Here is a 24,465-nt window from a genome sequence, read left to right on the forward strand (position 1 = left end):
TGGCTGGCCATGACAGCTGTATTCACATTAGGAAGCAGGGAACAGGTTTAGATAAAAGACGTGGGTTACTACAACTGATCCCATGATATAAAAGGATTGTTCTATAAAACATAAGACTTTTTTCAAATCTGGTGCAGACAGGAAGGACAGAATACAGAGAATCTGAAGCCACCACCTCAGGAGTGGTGGACTGCAGAAACTGGCTCACCAGGCTCCAAAACGTGACCTTCTGTTGAGAACTACCCAGCAGTGTCACAATATACCCTGAACCACTCCTCTAACAGCTGGGATACACTAGCTCCACCAAAGAAACACCCACTTATTAGTGGACTAAGATCATGCTTTGTATTTGTTGATTTGTTACTTGTTACTTCAAATTACCTTGACTTTAAATCTCACTTGATAAACCTCTTCAGAGTTTTATCATTTAGCAGGTCTCTAGAGTTAGCAAAGCATATCCTGGTGGTACTGATGAACTCAAGGTGCAGTCCTACTTCTACAGTCTAGGCAAATGCAAATTCTGTATTAAGAAACCTGGCTGGGGGCTCAGAGAACAGAGAGCATGTCCTTCAACTCTACAATAATCCAACTGATTCAGAAGAAATGCAACAGTTCTGGATATATCTGTTCTAGTCACATACAACTCCATGTCAAAACTCAGAGTGAAACTGGCCTGTTATCTTATTAAAACCAATGCAATTAGGGTTCAGCTCAGGATGCAAAACTGAGAACTCCTTGGTAAAGAGAGATTCTTTCTTCTTTTCCATAGGTCAAGAATACACTTCTGCTCTGATCCTGGACTACTTTGTTGTAATCAGGTTAAGTAAATCTAAAATACTACTGATACATTCAAGAAAAGTAGCAAGGAGCCAAAGATATGGGTTAAAACAGCTCTACAAGTGGATCCACCATCACTAATTCCCTTACAGCCCAAAGAACTCTTTATTTTTTTCCAGCAGTATATGCAGTTACTATCTGGTCAATTGACATAGGTGCCAACAACATGCGTAGGATACACAGCTCTACTTGTCCTTCACCACATATTGTTGAACCACTGCCAAAATAGTCAATTTTATTGACAGCAGACTGACAAAACTGACCAACTCTGAACCAAGTGAGGTAGAGCTGACACTACTGAGCAGACAAACATTTTGAAGATGTTACAGGCAAATTATTAGTTCCTTTAATAAAAGGTCACTACCTACGATTAGTTGGTACCTTCTGTAGATTAAGAATATTCTCAGGTCCTCCAGGAGAAGCAGCCACAATCAAAGATTTATTTCTACTTGGGTAAGAAACTACTATTTCTGCTTACCTCATTCGCTATTAAAGATGAACCCCAACAAGATGGTGTCTGTCAACATGAAGCCTGCAACTATAAGGGACCTTCATCTAGTTCAGAAGGCTTCCATACACCTCTTCAAACAGCTACTCTGTTCTCCAGAATTATTTATCTTAGATTTTCAAATTAAATTCAAGGTACAATCCTTATCTTGGGTACAGGATATCCAAGAAACTTCCTTAAGGCCCATAAGCAAAACCTATTGTTGACAAGTAAGTTCTCTGGACACAGACAGAACGTAGTCTAAATTGGTGACAGAATTTTCTTGAGCCACACCTTTAAACCTTTAGGATCTAAACCAGGAACTGTCACATGAAACCTTACTACCATCTGCTCTGGTGCACCAAACAAACCTACAGAAACAGTGCATTAGTTAAGAAAACTCCTACCAAGACAAGACGCTGCTTTACACACGTAATGACAGGAAAAAACACAAGCACAAGTTTTAAGAGTTATCAATCCTAAGACCAGTCTTATGTGGCCTATTACAGTATTATTATTTGCTTCGGTTTTTCTTCATATCTGCCAATTTTGCAACACACTTACAAATCACAGCTTTTTCACTTGCATTCCCATTCTTGGAGTACTGCTAAGATTCCCAGCATATATCAGACATTATGCTTTCTTCCATGAATTTCAAATTAATCTTATTTTTAAAGCTTCAACTATCAGTTTCCCTCTTGGACAGAGGAATTTTCCCTTTCTGCTTCACATCTATTTGGAGATCAGAGACTTTGCTCATATACAGTAACTCCTAGTTGTTAATAAAGCACAATCATAGACTGACTTTCAGAGCTACTTAGCAACTGCAGTTCCTGGTATTGAACATATGCTCAGTGCTTGGAGACATTATTAAAAGTGCAAATTTACATCTTTTACCAGTAATCTAGCTAGCTCAATTATTTTAGTGAGTAAAATCACAGACTACTCCAATATCATTATGTGCACGTTTAATCCAGTCCTATGAAAATCAAACATGAAGAAAATGGATCTGGTCCTGAAATTTTTAATCATTATTTTTACTAAAACTGCTTCTGTATCAGTTCAAATCAGATCTGTTTTTAACATTAAAATAAACTCAACTGTAGTTAACTTGATTCAGATTACGATCAAGATTTTCACTTCAGTGACAAATAATCTGTGATACAGATCTCCAACTATTTTTAATTCAAGTGAGCAAAAAATGTAAACATTTTACATCCACTTTGTTTAGCCCATCATTTGCTGCTACAGTTTCAAAAATAAAAATGACACTCAGCAAGAAGAAGAATTAAACAAACTTACCTATTACTGTGATGTTTAGAATATTGCTAGTTTTCATACCACTGGAATGATTATTTTTAGCATCACATCTGTAACCTCCTTTGTCATTTTGTCCAATATTTTCATCCAAGAATGTAGCATATGTGTCATTAACTACTGTTTCCTTAATTTTATTTCCTTTGTAGAATGTGAATGTTATCGGTGGTGTTCCCATCACTGAACGACAGATTAACAGTAGAGACTTCCCTAACACCACCTCCGGTAAACCACTGACAACAGAAAGAGTTGGCTTGGAGACTGGAGCTAATAGGGGAATAAAAGAAAAAAATTTTGCTAAATACACTGCATAAAGCCAAAAGATACAATATTATTTTATAGAATACATATAAATATGCAATATTTAGCTAGTTTGCATGCACACAGCCTACATTGGGAAGCTGTTCCTCATTGACAGAATGGAAGCAGGGGGTGACCTGAACAAAATAAAAACATAGATAATAGAACGTATGTGACTTAGAATAAAATCACATACAAGAACAATGTAAAGGAAAACAAAAAAAGGATCAGTGACACAGCTGTGGATCATCCAAACTCCGGAACTAGCTCTGACCCAAGGAGTAAGTCTGTAGAGCAAAAATATATGCAAGCACCATTTCATGTATTACCTGAGATGGATCCTGCAGCACCTAGTCAGGGATCTCTGTTTCTGCAGCATAGTGAGTCACAACCCAGTTAATCCCCCTTTACAGACCTGAGAACCAACTGTGCTTGTTCCATGAGAAGAACAGAAACTAGGGTGATTGTAATTAGTGTGCTGGTGAGGGGGTTGTACTGATAGAAAAAAACTTGGCTTTTCTGGAGGAGAGCTATCCAGATGACCTCTGGCTCTCATGGCTTTCTGCCTGCAGGGTCAGGGGGAGGGATTCAAGGCAGACACTGACAGAGTTTCAGATCAAACTGGTGAGTGAAAGGTTTGCAGAACGTTCCCAGCTCCTGCAAATGGTAATGAATGAGAGTTTATCTGGCACCCAGCAGAATCAAGGGAACAGAAGGCAGACACACTAACTCCCTTCTCCTAGGGCCTGCCCTGGCAGAGTCTGACTTGATTGAATCACAATAGGCCAAATCCTCTACAGCTAAAGATGACAGGCACATCTCACAGAAACTGATATTGCGAGAACTAATAGACACCTTGCTAGTTCATGAACTAGAGTCCGATTTTGTAAACAGATGTGCGTATTCATAAGCTTACAGGTTTGATTTTTTTCCCACCACCATTGGGTTCTAAGCCTCTGTATCAACTCACCGTACACATTTATCGTTACAGGTTTGCTCTCTTTGACTATTCCTTTTACTTCAGCTTTACAGATATAGGATCCAGTATCATTCACGTTAACTCTCATTGTTAAGTTCTTAGAATTTTTCAACCAGATGTCTGCATTTGAATTTTTCCGCAATATAGAGAAGTTAGCTTTCTGAAAACCATTAATGCTGCAACTCAAAGTTAATTCTTTATTTTCATCCAGCTTAATCACAGAAGCAGCCAATATTGGCTTGGGGAATAACTCTGCAAGACAAAAAGAGAATTAATTCATTCAAATTGAGCCTAAAAGAATATGACTACCTATCTCAAAGCATACAGAATAAAGGACATAGTGAATCAAGGAAAAAACCCAATCATGTTATTTTAAGATAATAATATTTTCAGAGGAAACAGAAACTTAGCAATCGCTTGAAAACACTTTTCATAGTCATTATTTGGAGCTATTCTTTTCGTTTGAAAGTATTGGCAGACAAAAATCAGAAACCAAAATCTAAATCTAAATAGGCTTTAACTTCAGGAAAATTTACAGTTCGACGTGGAGGTTACACTTGGATGTTGAGTTCTACTGAATTTAAATTTAAATATTAATCCATTGAGTAAAATCTAAGATGAACAGAGGTGTTACCTGACACAACAATATTCAGTTTGGTGGTTTTAGATGCTCTCCCTTGCTCCACCTTACACTGGTATTCACCACTGTCCTCTAGAGTAGCTACTGCAGAGTATTTCAGAAGTTTCTCATCTCGTACACTGTTCAGTATTGTTTTGTTTTTCTGGAGTATGATTTCAATGTCACGCATCCGGGCTACCACAGTTGAACATTCAATCTGTATTCTATCTCCTTCTGTAATATTACTTGAGGGCTTGACATTCAGAGTAGGCTTTATAAATGGTTCTGCAAGACAATACATACAAACGCATGACCCAACTTTTTAATTATAGCAAGCAAAGAAATGTAAAAAGAAAAGCTTTTTTAAAAAAAACTTACCCCTGACTGTAACAAGTGTTTTTTTGCTGTGTTCTGAGCTTTCAAATTCGAGTTTTACATTTCTCCTAGCAAAGCAATCAAATTGTAAAATATTATCTCCTTCTTCAACAGGAAATTCCACTACAGAAAAATTTCTCTGTGATTCAAATACAGATTTTTCTTTAGGTGTTGAATTCATCTTCATCTTCCGGAAAAAGAAATATAAAGGAGGAACTTCTTCTGGCAGCTCACAACGTAATTTCACGACTTCACCCTCTAAAACTTCTTTCTTCTCAGCAGTCAGGATTGGCTTGGTCATTCCTTAGAACAGAAAACAAGAAGAGAAACAGATCATTGCATAATCCTGAAATAAACGCTACTTCTGATGACTATGGTCATACCTCAAGAGGGTAATACAATCTTGATGCCATGTGTGAAGTATGAAACTTAAGTGTTTTGAAGGTAAGACCGCTTTCTCCTCCGTGTTTCCTATTGCCACTCAGAAATGAGCAAGCCAAGAAACTAAATGCCATACCAGCTTCTGTACCTAGAGATGCACACCTCTGAAGAAAAAGTACAGGCAGGCCCTGCACAACCCTGTAGTAATTTAATGCGGAACGAATTCTTTCCAAGGGGAAAAAAAGTCACTTGCAGTCAACACATGGCTAGAAAGAGTATAGATGAAGGTGGTCCCTGTTCTCCTAAGAGATGAAAGAACAAGACTGATACAACATTGTCCACAAAAGTAGTCCACAGTTGATACTAGCTTTGGCAATGGCTGTCACAACGCTGGAATCTCTCTACGTTATTTCCAGCTTTTCCAGTAATATGCCTGCCCCCCATCATGTTCATGGTCTACAAGCACAAGCTTTCACAAATAATACTTTCTCTAGTCTAGGGAACAGAAGCTCAGTGGTGGCACAGGAAGCACAGATTGACTTCCTGACTATCCCTGATATAGCCTTGGGACCATGATTTCATTTCTGTGCATTAACATGAGGATTTAGTACTAAACTCTCGTAAAGTACTGTCACATCTACAGATAAAAACCACTTTGCAAGATATCCTATTTAGTACCGAGTATTGTTACTTCCCCTGGAAGGTTGTTCTCTTTTTATATCTTAGAAACTGCTGTGTTTGAAGCAATACTCACCTGTTACCCAAACATGTAAGGAGTTACTAGATTTTGTCTTTCCGCCTGCTTCCACGGTACATTCATAGTCTCCTGTATCTGAAGATCTAGCCACAGGTATTTCATAGTGTGCATCTCTTTTGTCTGATACAGTCATGAACACAAGTTTGCCATCTTTAAAAACTGTAAAATTATGCTTCAGTTGGAAATCGGTGCTTTTGCTAATATCAGCATGGCAGGTAATTGACAGAGGAGCTCCATTCTTTACTTTGACAGATGGCTGAACCTTAATGTCAACTGTGTTGAAAGTAAAAACTTGATGGAAAAAGAAAAGAGAGTTATATTTATTTTCAATTAGTCCAACATAATTCTGTTATCTTAAGCTGTTACATTTTAATCACAAAAATTAATTCATTGTACCATAGCAGCCCATGTTATAACTTTGTGGTCAGATCTCACAGATGTTGACAGTGCTGGCAGCTTTACTTTCCGCTGCACAGATATACTAGAGGCAACTACTGATTGTCACAGCACACACTGTCCATCTGCTCAGTCTTTGCCTTGGGGAACTGAAAGAATCATTGATCTGGCCATGCTCATGACCAAATCTACTATACTCCCTAGAAGATACAGAGGACATGGGAATAGGTTTGCAGCTACTTCTTGGTTTTGCTTATTTCTTATGGTTTGCTGTCTTCAACTATATTTGGCAAGAGATCTGAGAGGTGAACAAAATTTTGTATTTATACTTGTTTGAATAAGCTGAAAAATGACAGCAAAACCCTGCTCAGAGTTGTATTAAACCCCAAGCCAATTCATCCCCAATTAGCAGAAATCCCTGGAGTTATACCAGTATTTTTTATCTGAAAGTAAGGCTAGAGTTATGTCACTCAGCAAGTTCCACTTGAAACATGTAACTGACAAGGTTGGGATAATCTTAAATCTCTAGTTTATGATAACTAGAGTGTAACAGGAGATATTTGGGTACAAATTCTGCAAGCACACATGTACATGCTTAACTTTACACTGTTGGCAGTCCAGCAACCACACTCTCAAGAGTCCTTAACAACCATACCCTAATTCAAATAAAGAATCATATGCAGAAGCAATGTTTTCAATTAATTTAGATATGTTAGCCCCTGAAAAAATATACTGACTACAATATTCCTATTCGAAAAAGTGTTAAAATTCATAAACACTTTAAGAAATAAAGTTTATAATAGCATGAATATATATACACAATGCTTCTGTGTTTGTAACCACAGCAATGATAAATAATTTGTAGCTTAAAATTTTATAATTATTAGAATCCTGGTATAATTAATATTTTATTCACACAGCTAGATGAACAAGTAGAGAGAAAGATTTATGACCTCGTTCACTTTCCCTTCCTTTAGAACTGACAGCTTTTGGGTATGCCTATTTTGGCCAGGATATGTATTAGAAATTTGCAACTAGAACAAGAAAACTTTCCTGCATCTAAATAAGTCCCGTGCCATGTATCAGCTATTTATAAACTGTCCTTGCTAGAGAGAGTTTTGGGTGTAAAACCAATGCAAAAATTGCAGGTTTCTTTGCATGTAAGTAAAGCACATTATTAGAAGCAAACATTTCTCGCTAGAGACTGAGGAAAGGAAGTCTGCAGAGTGTACGTGCTGGAAGTCAGCAAGATGATACGGTAAAAAGTAAACGCATTCCTTTCAGAACGCAAGTTCTCTGCTCTGCTCAAGCATGTTCTTTTCGTTTGCAAGAAAAAAAGAGCAAGAGTGAGTGCCCTTAACTTATTTTCTATAATTTTATCCTCCTTGCTTGTGGGTATGAAAGGGCTTTTTAAAGACCAAAACCAAAACACTAGTAATTACATTTTCTTTCCCACCTCTTCTCTTCTGTGCCTCAGTAAAGAAAGTTATTCTAGGAAAGATTTCACTAAAACATTTATTGAAGTACGAGCAGCACATGTCTCATTGTAACACTATACCAAGAAACACCACCAAGGAATACTTTTTTTTTTTTTTTTTTACATGGCCCGATTTTGTACTGAGCAAAACCAGACAAACTGTTACAGATGCACACCAACAAATGATGTCTTAGTTAAATTACTTATTTTAAATTTGTGTGTGAAAAAAACTCTTAATTACCTACCTCTCTTCTGACTGTAAAGTTCTGAACCTGGAAAAAATAGAAAAGAAATGTGATTTTCAAAGCTTACAGATTGAGAAACAGTAACGGGAAACAGTAAATAGCCCCAAACAACCTCAAAACACATGTACCCACCCAGATATTTATTTACCAAACTTACACTGCAAGAAAATCACCAGAAGAGCAAGATACATCTCGTTCCTGAAGAACAAACACTTAATTCCAAAATAAAACAATATTCAGCATCAGAGGTGATGCCTCCAGGTACCAAAACCAGGTTTTGGTTTTTTCTGCTGTTGTTTTATGGAAACAGATAAAATTTTTCCATTAAAATGCATAAGTTTTCCCAGGTCTTCAACAGAAACTGGCTAGATCAAGTAATCGTTCCCATTACTGGAAACAGCAAACAATGACAATCTATCTGCTGCTCACAGGCAGATTACTGTTCAGGAAGTGACTGGACTTTTCCTGAGGGCGCCACCAAATGCATTTGCTTTGTTTAATTTCTTAAGGTGTATTAAAAAAACAAGAAGTTCCAATGACATTTATCCTGCAGTTCCTGTCAATACGGGTATTTTTAAGTCATGATTAACCATTTATGAACAAAAATTACCTTTGCGATTTGACCTCAGCAGATCCTTGAGTATTTCCCTTCATCCTGACAAGGAGGACTCTTCCAGAGAATAGATGTACATAATCATTAATTTTTCCCCTTTACCTTCATTTCTAGGTGTCTCATCCTTGCTGTGACAAAGAACAGCTTTATTATAGGGTGCACAATGAATTCAAATCATCCCAGAAATCATAGCTACTGTTGTCTTAGATGAGAATATTGACAGGCAGGCTTCTCATACTACCATCATATATCAAAAACACAGAACTGCACAAGATTTTATTTTTAGTTCAGACAAGGCAAAACATACAAAATCATAAAACTTAAACCCCACAAGAAAAGAACCAGTTGAAGTTTCGTATCTCAGCAGAAATCTGAAGCGGCACTGGCACAATCTGAAATAGAGACTCCTCTGGAGCTGGAGTTAAATCTACTAGTAGCTTGACAGTCTTTGAATTCAGGCATCCTTGAGAGATCATCTGACCTTTTCTGTGTTGTTTATTTTTTTGCAATGATATAAGTAGTCTGACCATATGACAACCAACCTGAAATCAGGGATGATTAATCCTACATCCAAAATCCTGGAAGTAGAAATGGAGCAAATGCAGTCAGAGGAGGAGGAAATGTTCTAAAACATCCTAATTCAGCATTTTGCCCTTCATTTCCACTGGTGTAAATGCCTGTCTGAGATACAGTAAGGAACTGATCTGCATTATTCAACTTCCTTTAACAAAACAGACAGGTTTTTTCTGATTATGGACAAAAGCCTAAAGAAAGCCTGAACACAAGTAAATCAGGAGCCATCAGCTTTGATTTAGGTGGAATTATTCTGAAGAAAACTAGTTGTGAAGAAAAGTCAAATGTAATCATTACCCAAAACCTCACTACCATGACCAGTTTCTTGATACTTAGACGGGGAGGGGAGGGGAGAACAAGGAAAGCAAGAGGATTACAGGGATGCTGCCTTATCCCTCTCTCTCCTCTTCTACTTTACTTACTTTGGTACTATCATTGTTGTATAAACATGCATGTAATCTTAAATAATCTGACAATGCAGAAGCACCAGATTTAAGCACAAATTCAATTTTTCCAGAAAAAATTTACTCTGTAACTTTTGGGAATTCAATGTTCAGTACCTTTCAGTTGTTCAGGATACTCCTTTCCTCATTTGTCAGTATACTTTTAAGTCAGGGCTCAAGTGGAATGACTTAAGTCTAAAACTGACTCAGACTATAGGCTTGATAAAGTGAGTTGAAATCATGCCCTTCAAAAAGTGTTTTTCAAGCTGTGTCCCAGAACTCCCTAAGCAGTGATTTAGTTATTCACAAAAATCAAGCGCTCAAGTCTTAATCCCTTAGTTTCTTTTCTCTGTAGACAGGGTCAATGCTTTCCTTCACTTCCACCGACATTTTCCAGGCTTGTTAAAACACTGCTTAAAACAATACTAAATACATTCACAGAAGTCTATAAATGAGACATACAGTTCTCATAAGCTTCCCTGTTTGTAGGAAAACCCTTTTTTTTCTCCTGAGTTCAATGAAAACTGTTTTTTCCCCAATAAAACAATACTTTAGAACTGTAAGTGTACTTTAATGGTTGCATTACACACAGAAGCGTGGTATTTCACAAAAGGAAACAGGAGGGAAATGCTCATCTGTTTAACAATGTATCAGCAATATCAACAAGCACCTATCTAGCTGTTTTGCAGGGAGGCAGTACAGAACGACACAATAGTCACAGCAATTAATGACTAAAAGTAAGCTGGTTAACTAGCAATAGCATTTGTTCTCCTTAATCCAGTCTGTTTGAAACACACCAACAACAAAAGCCTGATGGTTTGGCTGGTTGCCAACAATGGTCTCCAGAGCAGGTAAAGGAAAAGAGGAGGAGGAGACATGGCAGGTGGAGAACAAAGGTAGATCAACTTTTGCCATTGGTAACAAAAAAAAAGGAAGGAAGGAGATTTCTCCCTTCCCCATTTCCCCATGAAAGAATTCAACAGGACATACAAATCTCAGCAAAACCACACCAGTGTTTTCCACGGGGGACAAAGGCTCTCCTTAGTCATAGTGAGGGAAGGGGAAAGCGAGTGGAGGCCAGTATCTTTCAAAGTGAACCAATGTTCAGAACCAGGCCAGTTTCAGACTGAGGTGAAAAGGCCACCTCTGAGGACAAACTAGGTCAAGAGTAAGGTTTAATGGTGCCAATGGTACCTGAGGCTGTTGTGAGATGTCACTCCCAAGTGAAGTATGTTCCGTAAGATCTCACAGGCTGATTAGTGTGTCATATTCTTGATTAGCCCTCAACGTTGCCCTGAAGAAGAAAATCTGGCTGGTATTGACCAAAACACAAGAAGTAAATTCAGCTGCAGGAATTTAAGCCAAAATGTCATGAAACTTGGAAGAAAAGCATTTCAAATGCAAAAGAATGGCTTGAGACCATCTTCCATTGATAAACTGGAAATCAGATTGACTTAAACAATTTAAAAGTACCTGTGCCAGCAATACAGCTGCATATTTTCCTAACAGCCATATTACTGTAATCTCTCAAGATACGTTTTTCTGAAGTACGTAAAATCAAAGTTATTCTAATATACACCATATAAAGAACTCTATTGTGTCCCTGTCATATTTGTGGGAAAAATAGGATTGCCCTCAAAAAATGCAACACACCTGAAGCAGACAGAATAATCTTTATAATCTGACGCAATGCCCTTTGAAACCTATGAGAATCATTACATTTAATCTACTGCCCAACAAATCGAACCCTTAAACATTAAAGCTGCATTCATCTGGGAATTCATGATCCCTGTTTCTACTGTCTGGATCCCCTTTTACTTGTTTACATTTCCTAAAAAACATCAGCTCTGTCACCCAAACAGAACTTTGCCTAATTCAGAGGCAAAGCCTGTCTTCCTAACTAAGGGCAAAATGATGAATAAGCTTTTTTTTGCCTCTACAAATACAATGTTTTCAGCTAGTCCCTTATGACAGGAAAGGAAGCTAGGAGTTCACATTTCAGCTGTTTGTTTCCATTTGCTCTCTGGCTGGCTAGCACGACAGTAAAGAGCACACCACAGTGCCCACCTTTAGAACTAACATCTTTCTTCATCACAGAGCACATGCCGATTCCAGCGAATCTTCTGGGGCCCTAAACTTTGTATCCTGGTCTCAAATGCCCATTCCTGATAGGAGTTTCACTTTCTTCAAAAAAGATTAAGTCTTTACATGTGTTGCCTTCAGGTTCTACCTCACTGATTTACTGACAAAACATTTCTCTCAACACAACATTCTGGGGTCATCGGTTCTTGTCCCTGATTATGGAGGCTCCAAATAATTTCTTGTATAAATTCACTCACTTTAAAAATGGTTAACTGCTGTAGAGGTGTATCTACAAATGTTTGGGATTTCCTAAATTTTATTTAAAAATTTATAGAAATTCAGACATCTGTGTCCACCTATACCAAAGTCAACACAAGCTTTCCAGTAACTCAACCAAGAATAGAAAAGCAGCTCTTATTTCTAATCCCCCAATCCCTGATGCGTATAATCTTTTAATCATTTTGGTTCCTTACAACTGTGAACTAAATTTGCTTAATTATCACTTCCTGTTTCAGTACACTCATAGATAACAGAATTCTAATAAATGCTGCTATTTTCACAAGTCTAGACAAAACCTGGATGAACTGGAATGAACTGAGTTTTTTCTGCATATATTTTCAGGGTATATTGTCTTCTCTTGAACGTGGAAGATCCACATAATTTGTCTTTATTTTAGAAGTGCCTCTTTACACCTCCCTAGAGAAGAATAAAACATTAATTTTATCCCTAGATTTGAATATTTACGAAGGACATTAAAGAAATGAACATGGGGGGTTTTTCGGAAGTCTAGAAATCCTACAGTTTACAGAAATTCTAGATTGCTGAAAGTTTGTGCGTCTCAGAATAAATTGCGTTTCACAATGGCACCATCTACTGGGAGATGCCCACTGCAGCAAAGCACGCTGCGGTTCCCTCACTTCTCTTTCACAATTAAACCCTATGATCACTGATATCCAACACCTCCTCCAAATGGCAACACAAAGTAGATCTGGAAAAGTAACTGAAGGAACCAGGAAGCTGATAATGAGAGAATATCACTGAGGCTTTTCCACTTCAATTTTTCTTTTGAATACAACACGAGCTAATCATTACTATTCGGCTTTATGCTTCCTTACTGATGGTACAACATTGAAAAGAACACTAGGAATATGAAGTCTTGACTTGTATTTCATGCAGCACACACTTCCACATATCCTAGAAATTCCTTCTTTTGGAGGTGTGAAATCTGTTCATTGGTTTACATTATGAACGTGGTCTCTAATACCACTTCAAACTTTTATCCGTTCCAGTAGTGCACATAAGTGACTGATTCTACATCTTTGAGGACATTTTTAACCGCTGTCCTCTACCGGGTTAACAGGTTCCTCAGTTTAGAAACAGAGGTCACAGGCTGTGTTACTATCACACAGTGTGCTTATCTGGCAACATACCAGAATATGCACTTGTTTTGCTTAACATCCAGAATTTCTGGATGCAGCAGAAAAATAGCCTCAAGCTCTGAAATAATATTCATGGACAGTGCCAGAGAAAAGGTCAAAACCTTCTGGCTGGAGAGGGAATTAATTCTGGAAATATTTTTCCGTCTCTGTACATTCCCATTGTTTTTGTATTGCTTGATGACCCTCCAAGCATTATTCTACATCAGTTTCATAAGTAAAATTCAGTTGGTAGTCACTCAAAAAGCTGATCCAAGTTGACAGAAAATCTTTCAGCAGACTTTACACAAACCAAGAGGAAGAATTTATCTGCTTTCTGATCTGCAGCAGGTATCTACACACAGCCATAGCTGCTACCATATAACTTCTGGTTAGGATGCACGAAGGCATAGATATTCCTCAGAGTACACAAAGAGAAGTTTGAAAAGGGCTGAAAAACAGACCCAGTCCTGATAGGTGTATGGGTTTTTTAACACTTTTTTCATTCAGTCTGTTAAGTAGTCAAAGTTGTTTAAAAACTTAATTTTTGCCAGAGGTTAGGAAGCAGAAAAAAGTTAAAATTACATCTATGACTTTGTAAAGAAGGCCAGTAAGAGCATACTGTGTATTTTCCAACCTATACTATTCTTATAGCAATTCCTGAACCTATTTGCCGTGAATGTTTTTCAGACAGTGATGCCAGAATTTACCCCAAGACAAATGTATTAGTAACCCTAGTTTTCAGTGTCTCACCAAAATTTTTTCTTTCTTTGTTCTTTTTTGGGGGGTAGGGGGAGAAGATTCAGAGGGAAGACATATAATTCTAAAATACTCATCTCTGGGGGATTTGGGAGATGCTAGGTTAATTAAATTGGTTACCCAAAAGTTAGTGCCTCCTGTTGACATGTCCCTTGCAATCTGCAGTTAATTTAAAACCATTCGCTACATGAACAGCCTTATTCAGAACCTGAGGATCACTGCAAGAAATGTAATGATATCTTAAACATGCATATAGAAGAGATCACTTCCTCTTCTATTCTCACTTGTCCTCTAGAGAAACAGTTTTCTCACCATCAAATACTAAGTAGTTAAAATAAACAGCAGACTTTCCACCACAGCCATTTTGAGTAGGAGTGTAAAAATACAGTATTCCTTGATGATCTAGCTATATCAGTAAAACCTTTTTGCAGACAAAACAGAAGCGCTTAACTTAATTCATCACCAGACAAAACTGTCAGTATATGGTGATTTCTAGCAAACCTTCTGCAGACATCTACTATAGCAGATGCTCTTCCAGAACGGAGGACCTCTCAGGACAAGAAACCAGGACTGGAAATAACTTTTAAAATTCTGCTGAAACATGCACATTTCCCTGGAAGCCTAAGATAAGACGGATGCAGTGTGAAGCCTTCACAGCCTTACTACAGAATGCTATCTCACACGATTTCCATCCAAAGAATTGACCTTGTGAATGAATGCTGTTTGGCTTTTACTCTCTTCCACCTGCTTGCCTGAGGCAGAATGATGTCACAGCACCAAGTGATAAGCATCTCCCTTTCAGACTTCTTAGCTTACTTGTTTTGGCTGGATTATTTCTGTTCATTATTCTTTGTTAAAATTATTTAGCTCTTATGCATACAACCACATTGATTTCAGGTAGGAAATTTGTACATCTAATAAAAAGAAAACTCAAGCTGGCACAGTATCTTACTGATGCTACAAAACTCTATGTATGTATGCCTAACAAATCAACATCATGTTAGTCTGAAGTCAACAGCCAACTCTGCAAGAAAAAACACCAACATGGAAGTAAACTTCATTTACTACTATCCGGGACACTCTTCAAGGGACCAATAAGCTAGTTAGTATTCAAAGTTAAAGTCAGTATTCAAAAACTCACCGAAAGGTAACGCCAAAGGCTAATTTTGCCTTTTTCCCATTTCACATTGACAATACAGCAAACTGGATGCCATATGGACCATATGAATGCCATTCTCCTTGCTGAAGGGCAAAATAAGACAGTAACGTTTTGTCTCAGAGTAACACTACAGGATTTAATGAAGCTTATTCTCTTAATTTTGGGCCATTTCCAATCCATGTGGTAGAAAAATACTGCCTTAAAGCCTTTTATAAAGCTGCCATAAAGATACTATCCATCTTCAGATCTGTTGAATACTCATCGCAACTACATCCACATAACCCAGCAGAAATTAAAAGCATTATTCCAAGAGTACTGCTCCAGTATAATAATGCATCGTTGGCATACACAGCTCCATGAGTACACAGAGCCTGTTGGATTATGCTTTAACAGAATTCTAGTATATCCAGCCCTTCCTTGCCCTATAGGACTGAATAATCAAGTAAATTTTTCGGGAAGCTTCTTTCATTCAACCCAGCTTAATCACTTACATTACAAGCTTCATCTGAAGTCTCATTTTCTAACCAATACATGTTATTACTCTGCTAGCGGCAAGCTAGCAATTGCATTCTGGCTTTTATATAGACCAACAGTAAGCCTCAGCTACCAAATCCCACCATAACAGTTCAAAAATCTTTTTACAGAGGAAGTGTCTCTACCAGTGCTCTGCAAAGCAATTATAAAAGTTGGAAAGTAAATGGATGTTTGAGCAGATGAAACAGCCAGGCCAAAGTATTGGACAGTTAAATGAAACATAGTTCTTCCTCATAATCCTACATGTATAGTTGAGATGGATAGGACTAGTCAAAGAAAACATATTCCCTCCAATTTCAGACTCTAAACTCAAATGTCAAGGAAAACAAAACCAAAACAAACATTGAGGACACAGATGCACTGAACTATAGGACCTCCACCCAAGCCAGAGCAAGCGCAGGGCTGCCTGGCAGAGCTCAAACCAGCCAGGAAAGGCACAAAGAGCTCTCGGGGAGCTCTCCTCACGTCCCAGACACGAACTGCTGCTTTAGCCTGCGCTTTTCCCCCCTGGACACCCACACCATGCATCCTGAGGGAACCATCCCCTGGACACCCACACCATGCATCCTGAGGGAACCATCCCCTGGACACCCACACCATGCATCCTGAGGGAACCATCCCCTGGACACCCACACCATGCATCCTGAGGGAACCATGGAGCTCTCCTCACGTCCCAAACACAAACTACTGCTTTGAGCCAGCACTTTTCCCCCCTGGACACCCACACCGCACATCCAGAGGGAACCGTGCAAACTCCTTGCATGCATGCACACTGAAGCTTGGTGACAACTGACCTTTAAAATAAATAAATACATATAGATATATATGGACAAATTCACAGGTTTCAATAACTATTCGCCATTACCCACACACAAAATGAATCCACTTCTAAGGAAAAGTCAAGCATTCCGTTCCTAACGAGCCAGGGCAGCCAAGCCCCTCTGTGGCTTTACAGAGCGGGAGGGAGAGGCCGGCGGCCCAACGGCTCACGCACTCTCCGCTGCCCGCCATCAGCTGCCCACCGCCCTCCCCCCCCGCGCCTCAGGGGGAGGCCGGGCCGCCCCTGCCCCTCACCGTCCGCCACCGGCGGAGCGCGGCCCGGCGCGCGGCCTTGGCGCCCCAGCCCCAACGGCTCCTCCCTCCTCCTGACAGGGCGGCCGGGCGGGCGGGCCGCTGTTCCTTCGCCACCTGCCTGCGAGCGCCCGAAGGATGTTTTTTGTGGTTTTCTGACAAAGAATAGGCTTACCCAACAGGAAAGGGCACAAACGCTCCCAGTTCTTCTCCTGGCAGCTGCGTCTTTACACACGCTTCCTGCCAGCTGCACAAAAATACTCCACTCTGGTGGTTGTCAGCATTTGCGAGGGGAGGGTGGAGGTTATCTTAAAAGAAATTGAACGAAAAAAGAAAACAAAGAGGAAGTTACACTCAAGATTCTGAAACTTTGCAATGCTGCAACAGACCAGGCTTCGGGAGGTGTTTTGTATTGTGCAGGAGAAGAGGACAGACTGCGGGGCCTTGTATTGTTACCTTCAGAAACTGGAGACAAATAAGACAAGTATTACAATAACACTTCTAAGGCATTCTCTAGAAGTAGTTACTTCTTCACATGCAACAGGGCCTACCTAGAGTTCTTCAGAAGGCATTGCCTGCATATAGCTAAAGATTATATATTTCCTTTGCCCAGGGTATGACAAGTGAAGAACATCTGCTTGCTGTAACTAATCATGTAGCTTTGGATCACTGACTAGCTCTTCACGTTTGTTTCTACAATGATGTTGAACTCAAGTTAGTGATGAGATTTGTGGCTTCTAGTACAAGATCTCACTTCCTCACAGCTTAATATTTGAAGTTTGACCAAAATATTTCCCTAACAAGCTGGCTAGCTATAAATATTTATTAGCATCTTTAAAATTCTATAGATTTGATACTTTTTTTTTTACTTTTTTTTGGAAGCATATTGCTGTTAAAAAAACCCCCAGTACCATGTGCTCCCAACCATATGCATTCTCTCTAGCACATGTGTGGATGTTTGATGTCAATCAGCAACCTCATTCCCTTATGAGAACAATGCTGGAAAAATTATATATAGTGTTGTATACCACATGGCAACACGGTTCTACCACACAGCTCTCACATGGAAAACTGATTATGTCAGCTATGTCTTAGAACAACTCCATGTAACATTTATTTATATCCCAGACTGCTGTTCCTCACTCCCCAGCTTTTTCTTCTGTCCACTACTCACTCTGCCATAGGCTAAATTCAAGTTGAATATGACAAAAGTCTTTACATAAACATCAGTAAATATCAACACTGTTTCCGTATTCAGGACTTCCTCAACCCCTAGAGGCACGCCTTGAAGATCTCATTAGTGTAACAGCACCAGCTGTCTTGCTCAGTATCAAGAACATGGTTTTTCTCACAATTCTGCTGTTTTCCTACCGTAAGCCAAGGACATCCTTAAATATTACAGATCTTTCTAAACAGGAACCATTGTTTCTCGTCTGAAAGCTTTCTTTTCTTCTCTTAGTTCAAATGTCCCAGCAGATTCAGAAAACTACTGCAAATAGCAAAGGTGGGTTCTCTTTTTTTGTTTTGGGGTTGTGCTGAAATTGACTGTTAACAAAAAAAAATGGGGAGGGATTGAAAAATGTCCAAGGCCTTAACGTAAATTTAAATCTTTCGCCCCTGTTCGTGCAGTCAGGCAGTTTACAAATTTCTATAAAGGTAACTATCTCTGCTGACTTGTATGTACAGTCAAAACTGATTTGTTGTTAAAAGATATTTCCCCCCCCCCAAAGTTTTAAAATTTATCTTAGTCATAAGCAGTTTATTATAATTTTCTACTAAAATAGACTACAAGTTTTTATAACAAATTTATTTCTATAATATCATAAAAGCAAACTAATTTAATAGACTGTCAAGGCTCCTACTGCTACTATTCAAAAGTTCAATCTACTTACACAAGGTTAATTCTGCTGGTTTACATACAGCCACAAATAAAATACTGTTTTCAGTTTCAGGCTGACATGCTACTTCTCAACTAGCATATCAGGCTACTTTCTCCTAGAATTAACATCCCGCAATATTTGTATTTATCTTTTACACTTCTATTATTTTCATTGCTGCTGTAGTTCAAAAGTATTTTTGTTGGTTCACCTGGATACATCTGTTGGCTTTGTGTGTTTACAATCTCTTTTGCATAAAGACATACATTTTTCATCAAGTATTTGAAGCTGCATACTGATTTTGAAAAATACAAAGTTGTGTTGGCTGCTACCAGAGGTAGAAAAAATATAATTCTCTATTTCAACAGAAATAAATATAGCTTGGTCCTCAACATATTTTGGGGAAAATCTGAGAGTTTCTTGAATGATGGGTGCGGCAAACTCACTCAGAAGTTTCTTCTTTTCAGAGATGATATCTAATCCCAGGCTCATACCTGTTCACGGGACTTTGAACATAGTGAGGAACCAGAACGTGACCCTCTCCTGCCACTCAGACTCCGGATCTCCACCTGTCAGATACACATTGTTTAAACACAATCAGAAGGTATCCACTTTAAATAGGCCAGACTTGACTCCCAGTTTGTTTAACTTGACTATCAACTCTGCCAATGATGTGGGTGAATACAAATGCAAAGCTGAGAATAACATCTCCAGTGGTGGGAAATACAGCAACAGTCTCAACTTCACCCTTCTAGGTATGTGTTGCTGTATACCTTCTCAGCACATTTTATTTTAGGGGCACATAGCCATGTCTGATACAGACTATCCGCAGCAGCAGGAATCAGGGTTTCGTTAGCAGCAGGTACTGTCTTGGGCTGCAGCATGGACCTGCCTTGATTGCGGAGCTGAACTTTACCGCAAACAGCTATTACTACCTTAGGAGTTATCAGTGCTATTCTGACCTAGCTCTCATTGAGCCCTCCACCCTTGATGCCCATTTCATTTGCTGACGCTGACGCTTAACTCTGAGTCTTGCTTTGGAGCTTGTCCTGTACTCAGTGATGCAGTCTTTTCAGTTTTCTTTTTTACAGAGCCAGTTTCCAAACCCATGCTGAGCTCACCCACCGCTCAAGCAAAGAAAGGCCAGAATGTGACCCTGTCTTGTCTCTCAGAGAACGGCTCTCTTCCTATCACATACATATTCTTCAGAGGAAGGCAAAGCATCTCTCCCCCAGTGAAGATGCAGAAGAAGGAAGCAGCTGTGATTTTTCTATTTATCAATTCCTCTAGTGACTTTGGACCCTATAAATGCAGAGCTGAAAATAGTGTTCACAATAATACAAAATACAGCAACGGTTTCAACTTTACATTAGCAGGTATGCATGCATGAAACAGTTTACCACTGTAGATAAACAGACAACACAAATTTCAGTGTTGTAACAGCACAAGGTTTTTTTGCCAGAATTTTGTTCCTGCAATGTAATGTTTAAAATATAAATTTTTTTTAAATAAAAAAAAATTTTAATTTTTAAAACCAATGCAAAAAGATAGAAGTCCAGGCAGCCTAGATAATAGAAGACGTTGAAGTGACCATGAAGGACGACTGTGAAAGATTCACTGTTGCAAGAGACCCTTGGTCCACCTGGCTCCACCCTAAGAAGAATCTCGTTTCATTTTTCCATCTAGTCCTGTGAATGAGAGAATCTACAGGCACCAGCAAGCTCCCTTCTTGCTGCTGCAGCAGTGTGCACTTAGGACTCTCCTGAGTAGCTATGTTAATCACAGTTAATCCAAAAGCTGAAAGAAAATCAGTCTTGTTTTTAATTTACAGACAATACTTACTATATGAAACAACAGTTCATGGCATAAACACCTGTTGTTTGTTTGTTTTGTTTTTTTCCAGAAGAGAGAAGCCATTCTCAGCCCTTGATCATTTCTCTTGGGCTAATCCTGCTACTATGTGTAATAGGATTTGCTCTGGCAATTCCATTTTTCATAATTCCTTCATATAAAGCGAGTGAGTTCCTTGAATGTCTGTTTCATTTCCCAGAGATGCTAATTTATGTTGTCAATACATTTTACTGTGTAAATGTCACATTACGAGTTGAGTTATGCTCTTAGTATCTTAGGATGTTGTCAAGTCTCCTCTTAACCAGCACAGGTAACTTAAGACATAGCTCAGAGGTTTTGCCTTGTCAATGTTTTAGAAGGCAGGTCTGGGATGGGGTAAGCAGAGCAACATCTTATTTAATAGACATAGATGTTGGGAAGAATTGAACCTCATTGTTCTTAGTAAAGACAGAAAATTCTATGAAAAATGCCTTTGGTTAAGGAGTAATTTTTATCATGAAAATAACATTATGTGAGATCTCCAAGTATTCAAAAAATATCATGGAGCTGTTTATTTCCCTCTAAGAAAACCTGATACATGTATATAGGCATGTGTTTGTTTTTCTTTTATAATTTGCAGAAAAATTTAAGTCTACTATGTCCTCAACTGGCTTTACTTCAACAATAAATGCAGAAGAGTCTGAAGACTATGTCATATATGCAGAGATTGGTGAGTTCACCTTACTTCCTGCACAGTCACAAAGCTTACTTGTGGGAGTTGGGCTGAAGAATGCTATTATACTATTTGTAGATAGTATGAGCAAATGTCTTCAGGTACTGCAAAAGCAGCAAAGAGGACATTACTACCACACAGTACATGAGCTAGTACTCCTACTGACCATTAGCTGAAATGCTTCGGGATCCATATTTGGCATTACTTGTCAGCCATGCATCCAAAACCGCAACTGGTTAAATGAACTGAAGTTCTGTACAAAAATCTACTGTAAACACAAGTAAAATGAAGAACTGCATTTGGCAACTCACGGAGACTTAAATAGCCATTACAGAGGAAGAGAAAACTAAAAGACCGTTAGTAGACCAGAGGTGCAATGTCCATTTAATAAGAGACAGAAGTAGGCTATAACCAAGTTGTAGCAAAATAAAATTTACATACCCCTCCATTCTGTTCAAAATTGTTCTGTACACAGTAGTTCTTTATTCCATGTTTCTTAACTTTGACAAGACTTAAAGTCAGTTCAAACTGAAATTATGAAGTAATGCTAAACAACAAAGCAACTGACCAATGTTAAGACATTACACTGCTTCAGTTGCAGAAAATACACAATAATTAAGACATGACACGAAAGCCATGATGCTGTTAATTTGTAGTTTTCTGTGTTTGCCTAATACATGAATGTCAGTATTTTCCAGGGAAAAAGAAACCCCCAAAACAAACCAATAGCAAAGGTATTACATTTCCCATTTCTAAATAGCAAGAAGGGAACAATACTCTCCAAACAAATCCGCCTTCCTGTTCATGTACTAGACGGGCAGAATTCTAGCTGCTCTGCTGTTAGCTCAGTGCTCTGTCCAGCTGCTCATGGCAGATATCAACCAGCATTCTAGCATGCAAGGACAGTGACAACAGCTCTGATAAGGCCCACAAATGCTACAAAAAGCAGGGTAGGTTTATATTCAATACAGAATCTCACTGCCTTGTTTCAAGATCATTAAAAAAAAATAAATCTGGTCAGTCTGTTGTAATGAGTTAACGTCTGTACACCATCTTTAATCCAGAGCCTGTTAAAACAGAAGAATACATCAATTTTTCTGCTATTAGAAGAGAAGATGGAAAAGGTAAAAATCTCACGCTATAAATGTTGGAACATCTGATGCACCCAAGTATGTTTTGGGGGCATTTTGCTGAGGGGAGGCCAATTATATACTGAAATTACTTGCTTACTATGAAGAAGTTAAAGTAACTTTGAGATGCTTCCAAGGGGGGGAAAAAAGCAAACAAAACCCCCAAATAAAAAAACCATCACCACCCTATGACCCAGAAATTCAACAGTCTCATTATGAAACCATGTAGAAGATGTTATTAGTGACCAAGTTGTTGATGGAATATTAATTCTTCTGTTGTGTATCTGTACCAAAACCAACAATTACGAACTATGTTTTTCTGGCTTTTAGCAGAAGAGAGGGCATGTGCTACAATCTATTCAAAGGCCATTTTCAGAGACTGAGTACAAGGTAAGATCTCTTTTGTGATTAACTTAATCACATATTTAAGAATCTTTCAGTCCTTGGGTGTGATAAGTACCACTAAGTATGCACAGAAAGAGATGATGTATAGATACTAGGTTCCTGGCCTACCTAATTACTTTGTAGACAGACAATATAGCTCCTTCTCTACTAGCAAGCAGAAAGCCCAAGTCATAATATCCAAAGACTTCAACTTAAAAGAAAAAGAAGAACAGATAAAAATTGGAATTAAGACAGACCCAAATAGCAATCCCATTTGACAAACAACAGCTTATTGAACAAACAGCACCATAAAAAACCAAAACGAAATACAACAATGCAATCGCTGTCGGGTAAGATCCTGCTGGACACAATATACAGTCTGGCATTAAATGCATCTGATGACTAAACAGAAAGGAATAAATTATGTAAAGCTTTCACCCAGACACAAGTTCCTGTATATTTAACTAGTTTCCTGAAGTAGAAACTGGGTTGTATGCAAACATAAGATAATCAAAAAGCTTTAGTCAAGTATGAAAAGAAAAATAAATATATATATACACATATACACATCCCAACTGTGTTGTCTTCTTAGGCACATGCTAGAGGATCTGTATTTGGTCTCTGTACCTGCTGTTATGTAGCAGCAAGGATGGCAATTTCACAGTTCAACGTTACTTTAGCTCTCAAGAATATGGGTAGGAAGCTAAAATTATTTTTTGGGACAGTTAACTCCAAAACAAACTCTACAACCTGCTATATGCCATTTCTTAGATGTTTCTGGGTTGTTTTAATGTCATTCCATAGCTAGCTTACACAGAATTCCATGAGTTCAGTAAGTCACACAGCCACACTATACTAACCTTGAGTTATATCTAGCATAATTACACTATGCAGCAATTAATATTATGTTACAAGTAACCTGTTTAAAGTTAAAGAAGCACCACATTAATAGAAGAAACTTAAGGCAAGTGCTTGTGTTTCATGACATTGATGACTACCAGTGGCCACATGCCTCATTGTATACACTTTAAAGCATTTCAATATAGTGACTCAACAAGCTGTACAGACAGTAACAGATCAGAATCACTGAATTTCTTACCTATGCAAACTCTTGTATCTGATTTTGACACTTAGGTGTTGGATAAATATGATCACATGTTAGTCTTTTTCTACCATTCTCGATGTACAGACATCTTTTGTCCATAAAAATGCTTGTCAAAACCTGTTCAATTTATTTCTTCTATTTCCTCTGTTACTCTTGATAATGTATTTTTATTTAAGTTTTAAAACTTTTTATGTTTATAAAGAGCAAGATTAAATAGCTTAAATGTTAAAGAACAGAGGCCACACAATTGAAATACATTCCTACAAATAGACAGTATGTTATTAAAATCTTTTAAGATTTGGAAATCTTTTATATAAAATACCATTTTCCAGCAGAGCCCATAGTTGTGTCAGCAATACACAGATGAAAGATGAATTTTGGGGCTAGGATGGAGTATTTTCAATAAGATAGTAAAACCGAGGACATGAAAGTGAGTATGTCCCTGCTAACAAGGGACAAGTTTGTCTCTTCCCTCTTTTCAAGGTAACCTGGAAGATCTAGATGGTCTAGACAAACAGAAAACAAATGTACGGCCAAGTTTTAGCAAAACCATTTTCAGAGAAACTACCGAGTCCATGACACCATAG

At 38.4% G+C, this 24,465-nt stretch overlaps 2 protein-coding genes across 19 annotated transcripts in view; one reads left to right on the top strand and one right to left on the bottom strand.

The window, feature by feature from the left end:
- PECAM1 (platelet and endothelial cell adhesion molecule 1) overlaps positions 1-8,608 on the bottom strand; it is a 33,544-nt gene extending 24,936 nt beyond the window's left edge. For 5 of the 14 annotated variants that reach the window (XM_040581963.1, XM_040581961.1, XM_040581959.1 and 2 more), the window contains exons 1-7: positions 8,328-8,605; positions 8,171-8,197; positions 6,050-6,343; positions 4,918-5,217; positions 4,555-4,824; positions 3,912-4,172; positions 2,627-2,908 (exon numbers count right to left, since the gene is read on the bottom strand). In XM_040581963.1, coding sequence (XP_040437897.1) covers positions 2,627-2,908; positions 3,912-4,172; positions 4,555-4,824; positions 4,918-5,217; positions 6,050-6,343; positions 8,171-8,197; positions 8,328-8,361 — 1,468 coding nt within the window. In that variant the 5' untranslated portion in view covers positions 8,362-8,605. Of the gene's footprint in view, positions 1-2,626; positions 2,909-3,911; positions 4,173-4,554; positions 4,825-4,917; positions 5,218-6,049; positions 6,344-8,170; positions 8,198-8,327 lie in introns of all 14 variants that reach the window. The other 9 variants (XM_040581960.1, XM_040581958.1, XM_040581955.1 and 6 more) reach the window with 3 other exon arrangements.
- Positions 8,609-18,068: 9,460 nt separating this feature from the next.
- Positions 18,069-24,444, top strand: MILR1 (mast cell immunoglobulin like receptor 1). 5 transcript variants are annotated; one of them, XM_040581970.1, is made up of 9 exons: positions 18,069-18,191; positions 18,279-18,323; positions 19,164-19,451; positions 19,788-20,072; positions 20,600-20,713; positions 21,167-21,256; positions 22,324-22,383; positions 22,723-22,779; positions 24,362-24,444. In XM_040581970.1, the coding sequence occupies exons 1-8, from the start codon at positions 18,158-18,160 to the stop codon at positions 22,770-22,772; spliced, it is 966 nt and encodes a 321-aa protein (XP_040437904.1). In that variant the 5' UTR covers positions 18,069-18,157; the 3' UTR covers positions 22,773-22,779; positions 24,362-24,444. The 5 variants fall into 5 exon arrangements, with proteins under 5 accessions (XP_040437904.1, XP_040437901.1, XP_040437903.1 ...); XM_040581968.1 differs by having other exon boundaries at positions 18,070-18,191; positions 22,720-22,779; XM_040581967.1 differs by having other exon boundaries at positions 22,720-24,383.
- The last annotated feature ends 21 nt before the right edge of the window (positions 24,445-24,465 follow it).

The sequence above is a fragment of the Falco naumanni genome, chromosome 1, assembly GCF_017639655.2.
Source record: "Falco naumanni isolate bFalNau1 chromosome 1, bFalNau1.pat, whole genome shotgun sequence".
Classification (NCBI taxonomy): Eukaryota; Metazoa; Chordata; class Aves; order Falconiformes; family Falconidae; genus Falco; species Falco naumanni.

Excerpts from the sequence above, each read along its gene's own strand:
- MILR1 (XM_040581967.1), top strand. The coding sequence starts at position 18,158 with ATGGTTTTTCTCACAATTCTGCTGTTTTCCTACC. Across the intron at positions 20,073-20,599 it reads TTTCAACTTTACATTAGCAG|AAGAGAGAAGCCATTCTCAG; the intron begins GTATGCATGCAT and ends GTTTTTTTCCAG. Across the intron at positions 21,257-22,323 it reads TGTCATATATGCAGAGATTG|AGCCTGTTAAAACAGAAGAA; the intron begins GTGAGTTCACCT and ends TCTTTAATCCAG.